The sequence below is a fragment of the Rhamphochromis sp. 'chilingali' genome (assembly GCF_963969265.1).
Source record: "Rhamphochromis sp. 'chilingali' genome assembly, chromosome: 11".
NCBI classification, from domain to species: domain Eukaryota; kingdom Metazoa; phylum Chordata; class Actinopteri; order Cichliformes; family Cichlidae; genus Rhamphochromis; species Rhamphochromis sp. 'chilingali'.
In genome coordinates this window covers 23,499,593-23,510,622 of record NC_137938.1, presented here as the reverse complement: position 1 = coordinate 23,510,622, position 11,030 = coordinate 23,499,593, and the positions used below count along the sequence as shown (strand labels likewise).

General features: G+C 40.1%; 1 protein-coding gene across 1 annotated transcript; it reads left to right on the top strand.

Moving 5' to 3' along the window:
- The first annotated feature begins 4,758 nt into the window (after window positions 1–4,758).
- uts2r3 (urotensin-2 receptor 3) lies at window positions 4,759–8,556 on the top strand. The gene is made up of 2 exons (XM_080896361.1): window positions 4,759–4,996; window positions 6,453–8,556. Exon 2 carries the CDS (start codon window positions 6,551–6,553, stop codon window positions 7,688–7,690), a length of 1,140 nt encoding a protein of 379 aa, XP_080752487.1. The 5' UTR covers window positions 4,759–4,996; window positions 6,453–6,550; the 3' UTR covers window positions 7,691–8,556.
- Window positions 8,557–11,030: the final 2,474 nt, after the last annotated feature.

Below are 11,030 nucleotides of genomic sequence, written 5' to 3'. Positions count from 1 at the left end.
CGAGGACGTTATGCTGCCACTGTTCTATCAAAATTTAAAACGAATGTCCTCACATGTGGATCTCCTTTTTTAAAAAAAACGAAATTTAGGTAAAAAAAAAAAAAAGAAAAATCTGGTAATTCTTTGTTTTTACATTCATCAGGTCCCAATCAACCCAAATAGCAAAGAAAAATTAAAAATGCATGCCATGAAAGAGTTCGGGAGAGGTTAAATCTTCTTGTGGGCACAGAACAAAAGAAATGTGACTGAAAGTAAGTGTAGGAATCTTACATACCCTGTATGTAAGGTTAAAAAACATCTAGTTTGAATTAGTTTGTTTAATTTTATTTTTTCTTTAACAATAAATATATGATTCACATTAAATTATGAGCACCAAAATCCAGCATGTAAATGTGCCTGATTTGGAAATAATTTCATCTGCAGGCATCTAAGCACATATGAGATCCAGAACACTAAATATAAACTAAATATTAAACATCAAACACTGAAGAACATTTATGAAAACTCACACAAAAAGACATTAACATAATTTTTAACTAAGAACAGACAGTAAAAATAGAGTTAGGGTGACATCACCTCAGATCACGAGTATCCAGTTTGCTGCTGTATAGGTCTGGGGAAGGAGTTAAGAGATTTTGTGCTCCTTAATTGTGAGGGTATAGTGTTCCAGGTATAATACTCAATAGGACCAAATGCACAAAAGCACTGCTTCTGAAAAAGGACTGTCTAGAAAATTCTCTAGTAGATTTATTTTGAATTTGTTCAATCAGTTCATTAAGACGGGGGAGAAACTGGGACTGTTGAAGGCCACAAATAAAACATCTGCAAATGTAATTTTTCCACTTTAAGGGTAAATAAAAGTGTTTGTGTTTTATTTTTAAGCTGCGACACCATGAGTGCAATAGGATGAAGACATGAACGTGCCAACATGAATAAGTGCTTTAAGAATAGTATTAAAACAATGACAGACAGATGTAATAATGGAATTAATTAAGAAGCTTAATGATGTTTGCATTGAATGCTATTTTAGCCTCCTAGGACCTGCCGTCCACATATGTGGACATCACATTTTGGGTTGTCTAGACCAAAATACTAAATTTTTCTCTACAAGGGCCTGATATCCGCTTACGAGGACGTTATACTGCCACTGTTCTGTCGAAACTTAAAACCAGTGTCCTCATATGTGGATCTCATTTTTCTCAGAAACAAAAATCCGGTAAAAAAAAATCAAATTCTTTGTTTTTACATTCATCAGGTCCCAATCAGCCCAAATAGCAAAGAGAAATTACAAATGCATGCCATGAAAGAGTTTGGGTCTCAGGAGGTTAGGAAATTTAAAACATTAAGTATACGTCAAGTAAAAATATAAATTTGAAACTGACATGTTAATTAAACTCTTCAAATTCTACTTGACAAATGCTGAAGTTATTCTGTAATTTTACAAAATGAAGTCATTAATACAAAGAGTAGCCCTGCATAATCTACAAAATCTGATGTATTTATTTATGTATTTAATTAATAAAAGTAGATGAGTAGGGAATTGTACGTTAAAAAGCGTATCTATCTGAGCTCTGTGCTCTCACAGAGGTTTGTATTGAGGGAACAGGAGAAATTTGATGTGTAACTGCAAAGCAGACAGGCTTTGGAGGGGGGGGGGGGGGGGGGGGGGGCGTAGTGGGGATCAATAACTCATCACAAGTTGTGAATCAGTCCAGTCCAACAACCATTTGTCATGAACGCAAATGTCCGCCCATTTAATCAAGGCTACGACGTGAGGACTCTCACCGGCAGGCAATTTGTTAGTCAGTTTGCTCAGAAATGGTTTGGCTAATTAATGAAATGACTGAGGAAAGCAAGGACAGCCAGGAAAAGGTTAGGGAGCTGTTTGTGTTTACGTGGAGGGTATTTGTCATTTTGTGACTAGGTCCTGATTGGATAGGGTTGCAACACTTACAATTGGGCGTACTGTAAAGATAAAGAATAATACTGACTAATAAAAAAGTAAATCAAGATTTCTTTTGTTTTAAAAATCCTGCAGTCAACAACACCCCAGGGACTGTGTGCTCTAATGATATCTCAGCCCTCCAGAAACCTGGGAGTGTTATAGGTGGTGGCGAATGTTTCTCTTTGACAGCCACACAATTAGTTTAATGAACTATGTCAGGCAAGTGCAGCGGATAGACTCCCATATGCAATCCATTCACTGTCAGCTATGATCTGTACCTGCCCTAAAGTTTTTTTTATCCATCTATAAGACAGTTATTAAATTACTTTATTTATTAAGATAGTGTTATCACATTGAGCTAAATCATTTAATACATTAATGTATGAGCAGAGAAATAATTTTCATCAAGCTTTTACAAGTGATTTAGCATTTTAGTCAAAACATTCCCATCACAGTTTACCAAATACTGTCAATCAAACAAGCTAATGTTATATATGGTGATTAATTGACAAAAACAAACAAAAGACTGTATGTGATCTTGTCAAACAGATAAATATAATTTATTTAAATGAAAAAAGTCACTTTATAAATTAATCTATAGTTATAGAGTCAGATTTAAAAAATAACAGTCATTATTTAACTCTTTAACATATAAAAGAAAATGTTTCTACAATTACACAATACAAAACCAGCATAGCTCTGCCCATTGTATACAGCTTTAGTTACAAAAAAAGGGGTTAGGTTAGCTCTGGGCTTTAGATCTTATCTGCATACTCGATATTAAAGAGACTAAATACAAGATCTTTAGGTCAAAGTATAGGAAAAAACACACTCAGGTAAATTTAATTAGAAATTATATAATGTGTCTGGGCAGACATGTGTTCTGACAAAGACAAATAAACAGCGCAGCACTCAGACTCTCTCAGTCTGCTTCTCCCTGCTCCATGTTAAATATGAGTAACATCTGCACCCAAACGCCTGGTTTCACTGTTCATACTCATCTGACAACTCAACTCAACTTTCTACACTGCTGTACATCTGATACGAGCAGGCCACCTGATGCCCCTTTAATAAAACTTTCTTGCCACTTTGGCACTCATTTCTATCCACTCAACTTATATACCTGTCCATCTCCTTGTATGAGGGAGCCTGGTCTTCACATGCCTCTATGGCCCTCTCCCCCCAATCCCCTATTTTGGCATGTCTGTGCCAGGTATTTGTTCAAATTCCTCACACCCCGTGGGGATAGGTATGTCCCCCCCTTCCCCCTTTCGTCTTTACTGCCTGTCTCTGTCTATCTTATGTATGTCCTCACATGTATGAAGCAGCCAACATGGAGTCCCCTCCACCAGCACGAGCCACACAGCATACACATTTTACTGGGCAGCCTCAACTAAATCACTACCAAGCTGCTTAACCTCTTGAAGCTGGCAAACCACAGCTGTAGGCTCGACAACTGCCAAGCCAAAAACAACTCAGTGGATAACATGCAACTATAAGTTCTGAAAGACCCGTTTATTCAGTGAGTCTGCACCAGTTCAACTTTGCTCTGACATGGAAAAATGTTGATACGGGCAAGTATAGTGGGTAATTAATTTCCTCTATAATTTAAACACCAAATCATCATAAAAATCCCTCGTGGGGGTGTGAGACGTTGGAACACGAGCTGTATGGTATTGACTTTGGGTGTAAGTTGAAGTGCATTAGTTATTGCAGTGTGTCACAAAATGACAACAAATACCACTGCTGTGTCAGTCTGTCTCGCTGCAATTCCCACAGAGAATTTTAACTCAATTTTAAGGGTCTTTTTTATATATATGATTACATTTTCCACGTATGAAGCAGAAGTCAAGATTTATTCACAAAGCGAGCCACGTTGAAGACCATTTGGCCTATAAAATAGTGCAGGTCGTGTTAGGTGCTTGTTGAGTCCATTTTTTGTGTGTATGTCTGGACAGGAAAGCATTTTGATTTGAGTGCCCCTGACATTACTTTCTTTATCGAGGGTTTATAAAACAAATACAGAAAAGACGTTGGCCAATGAAGTAATAACAGGAATAACATTTACACTAGCATCCGTTTTACAGTTTTGCTTTTTCCCTACATTTTTTTTGCCTTTTTATATAAATGTCCTTACTAAAGTGTTTTCCTGAACATAAAGAAACCTGCTTCTTTATGATATTAAATATTCAGGTTTCATGGCTCTTTAGTGGTAGGTTAGGTTTTTAAATTTTATGCAGCAGCTGTTATAACTGTGAATTACAGACCATGTGATTATTTCCCAAAATATGATGTTAGGACACCATTTATGGTCAGACTCTTAACTCTCATGGAAAGACCTTTCAGTGAGTTCACAGTGAGATTTGCTTGGTTCAAAGGTATTGAAACTATTAGAGAGTCATGAAATTTACGGTAACCCCCCCCCCCCCCCCCCCCCCCCCCCCCCAAACCCAGCTATAAAATATAGACACTAATAATACCTTTGTTTTAAATTCTTACATCCTTACTCAGCACTGCTGAGTGGAGGCACACTCAGGATACAGGATACCGTCAGTCATGATTCAGAGCTTTTGAAAGCATTACTATTTACTGTTAACTACTGAGTGATTAAAATAAATCACTGCTCTATTTTTTTATTGTTATGCTTCTAATGAGGGAAAAATTAAACTTCTAATTCAGTCTGCGGGGTCTCCCTGGACCAGGACAATTCTGTATTAATATTCAGTATGTAGGGTAACCCCCTCCCTTCACTTAGCGTCCCATCCCACCCCTTTTTTCCACTCACACACACTCAGTTGGGTCAGACACATCAGTGGCTGAGCTGTGGACAGACAGCGAGACAGGCAGCGGAGATCAGCTCACAGGCTTTGGATGAAGATTATCACCACATAACTGCATTTAATCAGCCGAAAACCTCAATTTATGGCTGAAGAGGTCAGAGGGGATTTCAAGACAACACATGAGAAGAGGGAGCTTTCAAAATGGGAACTGAGTTTTTTCACCAAGTAAAGGAATATTATTTTACAGTGTCTGGGACTAAACTGATCTAAAGTAAGTTTCTAAAAGAAATCTCAGTAATTATTCTGATTAATACTATACTGATGGCAGCTTCTCTGCTTTCAAAAGCATTTCAGAAACCAAAAAGTTTTTTCTTTAGAGAAATGACATACAGTAGCCTTATTTATTTATTTTTAAAAAAGAGTTACTACATGATGTTTTCCCCAAATTCGGGGCTCCTCAAAGTTTTCTTTGAGGCCTTGATTAAATATTTTAAGTGCCATAAATTAAATGCTGACAGTGCAGTCTTTAAACACACTGAAACCACATTGTTTGAATTATTTTGTTTGTGGGTAAATTTGTGGGTAAATTGAGAATTAAAGCATTTAAAATTTTGGAAAATTTCCTGATCTGTGAGGCCCTGTCATTAATATCGCTGTTATTTAAAGGGAGCAAGTAACCTGTGGAGCCACGCAGCACCGCAGGGGTTCAGCCGCTCCTCCAGAGTTCAACAGTAGCTCTTAACCCCGGTGCCGCCCGGGTCACCGCGAATCACGCAGCCCGTTTCTGTCAGGCTCCCCACGTCTGCTTTGATGTCACTGCTGATTACGTTGCTCCAGAAAATCGCCAGTCAAACCAGCTCATAGTTTTGAATTGTCTGATAATGTATTTCTGTCCTTGAAAATAAAACTAGTACGTATTCCATATTCATAACACACAATTTAAAGAAAAGATGCAATCATTTAGAGCTGAGTCTGCTGATTTAAGCCGTCTCTAAATTATTGACCAACTGCTGACCTTGAGAAAGAACGAGAGGTTTCAGTCTAGATTCATTGTCTTCATTTGGAGACCTCCTGCTCTGAAAATCCAATTATTTTACTAAAACCACAACAGTATCACTCAGCTTAGGGCGATTGTGGCTCAAGAGTTGGCAGTTCGCCTTGTAATCAGAAGGTTGCCGGTTCAAGCCCCGGCTCGGACACTCTTGGTCATTGTGTCCTTGGGCAAGACACTTCACCTACTGTTGATGGCCAGAGGGGAATTGTAAAACTGCATTTTCATTACTGGAAATAACCGTATTTTTATGAGTAAGTTATTTTCTGTTATTTTACGGTATTATTTTGGCGCCCCAGCTGCTGGAATATTACTGTTTTTTTTAAGATGTTTTTTCTAACAGTGTATAAAACTATAAAATCAGTGCCAACCAGAGAGGGTTCTGCTTTAGCTGACACTTTCATTTCTGCATGTTTATATGACTTTATTTATTGGTTGTTATGATTTAAATATGCATAAATCAAACTGAGGCACCCTCAAAAATCCAAATACAAGCTATGTTTTTCTTAACACACATAGAGAAAATAAAATCTCCTAAAACCAGAGAGTGACCAGAGAGTAAAAATAAGAGGATATATATATAATATACTGAAAAATCTAACAGATACTGTTTTGCTCTCCTCTCCACCTGTTTCTTTTTCCCTGACCCCATCCATTCCCCTTCTGCCTCTGCTAGAACTGCGTTTTTACTCAGCTGATATTTCACTGACTTTATTCCTTCTAAAGCTTTTTTCTCCTTTTTAAAAAACAAAACAAAACAAAAAACATCACACTATGGACCTTTCAGGCTCTTTGCCACCACCCTCTACCTACACCTCCCCTTTTATCTCCAATTTCTCTGTGCCTTCCTCCTCTCCTTCCATCTCTCCATCACCCAGTTTGGCATCCACAGTTCTCTTCTGCTCCTTCCTCTCTCTCCTCTCCTTGCTGGGCATCACAGGAAACCTCTACACTTTGGTCCTCCTTCTGAGGCGCAGGAGAAGAAGCAGGAGAAGATGTGGAGCATTACCAGCCTGCTGCCTGACAAGACTCCTTTTACCATCATGCCTTGCCAACTCCAGCTCTCCTACCTCCTCTACCTCCTCTACCTCCTCCTCCTCTCTTCACCTCCAGGTGCTGAGTCTTGCTCTAGCTGACCTGTTGTACCTTTTCACCGCACCTTTCATCGTGTATGACAGCCTGGCATCTGGCTGGGCCTTTGGCGAGCTTGGATGCCGCCTCCTGCTGAGCCTGGATCTCCTCACCATGCACGCCTCCATCTTTACTCTCACCGCCATGAGTTTGGACCGTTACAGGGCTGTTGCTGACCCACTACACACTTCATCCTCCAACTCCTCCAAGTTGCTGCGTGTAGGCCTCGCCTGGGGGCTAGCGGTGGCTCTCAGCCTGCCCATGATGATCACACTGCACCTGGAAGATGGGGATGACCAGGAGGGCCAGCTGTGCGTCCCAGCATGGGATGAGGAGAGCTCCAAAGCCTATCTGAGTGTGCTTTTCTGCACTAGCATTCTCGGTCCCGGGCTGGCCATTGGAGCACTTTATGCAACACTGGGTCGCCTTTACTGGGTGTCACAGACACGACCAGCCTGGGCCACTGACAACAACAATGCTTGTCCTCCTCGTGCTCCCAAACCCAAAGTCCTGCTCCTCATCCTGGGGATTGTCCTGGCCTTTTGGGCCTGCTTTCTTCCCTTCTGGATCTGGCAGCTGCTGCCTCTCTACAAGCCTGACATGCTGCGGACAGTCCCAGTGGGCACACAGGTGACAGTGAATCGTATCCTCACAGGTCTGACTTACGGAAACTCTTGTGTGAATCCATTCTTTTACACACTGTTGACTGGAAAACGAAAATGCAACCGACAGCTGCTGACATCAGCAAATCAGCTGTGCCGCAAAAGCAGCTCTCTGGAGTAGTGTCACTATAATATTAGACCATAATGTGAGTGTGTGCATGTATATGTGCACATACAAGTACTGTATATGGATGCTTTATAATAGACACCAAAGATCATTCACTTCATCTTAGCCTGCAACCCAGGGAAGTAGAAAAACATTACCCAAATGATAGCACTTTGCAAAAATGCTTTGTAAAAAGGACAATGTTTCCTATTAGGAGATTAACTTTCTTTCTTTGAGTCTTTGAGTCTTTAAGATGTGTCACCTAAAGTTGTAACTGCAAAATATTCCACTGTCACTTTGATAATGAATTATTATTATTATTATCATAATTTAATTTGGTTTTTAAAATGTTCTTTTAACTTTGGGAAATGTATGCAGTGTCACTAATGATACTACAGCAACATGTGTACACGCGTCATCTTGTTTAACCCCAGAACAAAACCGTCAGCTTTATTTAGTAAACAGAGTGCAGTAATCATTAGGAGCCTGGGTTTATACCACATGCTGCATATGCACAAGCATTTCCAGTAAAGCCCTGAAGCTCTTCTCCTTATTTTCAGAACAATCAAAGGAAACGCTTGTTTTTTAACAATAGGTTGTGTCTGCGCGGGACCTCGCTGGGACATTTTTCTGAGTTATTGTTTGTGGACATAATGAATTATGTATTAGTGGGTCAGAAGTCTTTTTGTTTTTTCCCCCCAATCTCTGACATTTCTTCTTTTTTTTTTTGAGAATTTGTTTTTAAAATTATATCTTGACCTGCATGTTGGGTTTGAAAATGTGTTGGCTTATTATGAACCATGTGATGCTTTGCATGTTCTCTACTGGTGTTGACTATAACTGATGTTTATATAGGTTATAATATATAGTCTTGAATAAAGAGTACGCTTTCTTTAATTCACTGTGTCACTGGATCTTTTTACTAATGGTAATCAACACCACCAGAAATCTAAAAATATAAAAAACAACAACAAATGTCAAGACAACAGGAAAGTTCAGGTATAAAATATGTGGATCGCTAAGGAAAAGGCACAATACGGTCAAGAAGTCCTTGAGTTCCACTCGTACTTTTGTTTGTGTCTGTGTCAGCATGACAGCCAGTCCTGAAGGTCTTTCTCGTTTGCAAAGGTCTGTCTCTGTCTGTCTGACTCAAAGGCTGCTCTGTACTGTGTCGCAGACCCTGCTGCTCTTTGACGCACATGAGCAAATATTGCCGTTTGACAGACAGGAGTAACGTTGGGGAAGGGATAACAGGACAAAAGGGGCAGAGTGTAACTGGTCAGAAACACAGAGCTTTCTGGTTAGGTGTGAACTTTGAGGTCAAGGGGTTTAAGTTACTATGTGATTATATGGTCCCTGATTCAAGTCTGGCTTGAGGCTATTGACACATGCCATCTCCAATCTTTCTCCACTTATTTTCTGCCTGTGCAGTGGGTTCAGAAAACACCGGGAGGCTCGAGGAAGCCAAAACACAGACACGAGCCACAAGATCAGATATCAGGGTAGATTTGAGTGTTTTGAAAACGAATCAATCAAAGCTCACAGAAACTCAGAACAGCACTGGCTCAGCGTAACTGATACAACAAGTTCAAAAATAAAACGTGCCATAAAATCTTATTTTTTTACTGTGTTTCCACTTATTTTCTAAAGTTTACAGTATGTCTGCGTCTGTGCTGATGGTGGTTAACTTTTCCTTTAAGAGGACATACCTCCTCATAAAAATAATTCAAGAAATAAGTTATAAACATTTTCATTTTAATGCTCATGGAGAATCTGAGACAACATTTTAGAAAAATAACCAAATACTTCAGGAGACCAAAGTAGTAAAACTCACAAATTATAATATTATTATAATATACAAATTATAATATCTAGCAACTCAACATTTTTTTCTTGCCATTTAATAAGCAGATGATTCACAGTAGTGATCCCTAAAGCGATCCGCTGAAAAAGGAGGAAGATTTAATAATGGGAGCGTGCAGGCAATGGATAATTTGATTTAATGCTATAATGCAGTTTAAAATGAAACCTAAACTTAAATTTTAGGTTTATTTATCTGCACATGAAGTAGATATATTCAAGAAATACCTCCGGACTGCACAAGAAGCTCTGAAGTCATGTGTCTCATTACTGCTTGAGCAGTAACAGGTTGAAGAGACACATACCAAAAGCGTTTGTCAAAGGGAGCTTGTGTGTGTCTCTGCGTTGCGATGCCATTATTTCTGCAGGCTGTAGAGCTCTCCAGTAATTCATGCCGCCTGCCATGTGTTTCTATTTACCTGGCACGGCTACTTCTCAGCATAACGTTCCCACTGCAGTTATTATTCAGAGCCCTGTGCAGTCACACCACGGGGGCGCTTCTGTTGCAAAGCTAATGCAATATCCATCCACCGTTCACAGACAACTGAGACCCGAGTACCACATTTATCCACTGAAATGGAATTTCTTTCAGAGGAAGCGCCAGCTCAGTATACATTTAAAATAAGGCGTCTTAATATGAGACTCAGTGATTTTGGGACCCCCGGGGTCATACCAAAATGACAGAAGATGGAGGGTGTAGCTTGTGTAAAGATGAAAGGTATCCAAAAAAGACACTCAACAGGAGTGTGGATATTAAAGCACGCAGGGCTTGTTGTTCAATTTTCTGACTCTGCATAGCGGGCAGGTTTGAGGTGTCGATGTATTCTAACCTCCATATATCAGGTGATTAAGTCCTGCCACAGATCTGCAGGGATGACTGAGTGTTTGATAAACTTCAAATACACTGTGTTTGGTCAACCCAATGAAATAAGATGGAAAATATTGTCTCAGATGGCAGGCCGGCCAATCTTTAAACTTTGTGTTGGTAGCTGCAGAGGCGGATTTGTGCCAATCATAACTTTTATCCTGTCGTGCAACAGAAGCTTTAGATTTCATCCTGAGACCACAGAGGGTGTCATTGTCTCGAGACCACTGGGGAAAAAAAGGGGGACAAATATTTTCGTCAGAGGGCATCGCTCTGTTCTACCTGAAGATTTCATAAATCCAGCACATGTCACTTTCCTGGAACCATCGAGCATCTTTCCATTTCAGCACCCCTCACCCCCTCCCATCAGGCTCTCTTCTTGACCACTGTCTGAGGCTGATGCAGGTGCCCCTCCCCTGGGCAGCCCGCTCAGGAAAGCAACCCGCTGTGTAGACGAGACGAGGCCACAGCCCCGGGCCAAATTCACACTGTGAAGTGTATAAGAGGCTCCCTTTCTCTCCAGACATACACAAGAAAGATTCCCTTTGCACTCCGCCTCCTCTAAAATTCAATCTGCCCATCTGTTTTCCTTCTCTTAATCACTTTGTGTCCCCTTTACACTTTGCTTTG

Bases quoted from the DNA above. Each gene is read 5' to 3' on its own strand.
- uts2r3 (XM_080896361.1), top strand. From the start codon at position 6,551: ATGGACCTTTCAGGCTCTTTGCCACCACCCTCTACCTACACCTCCCCT.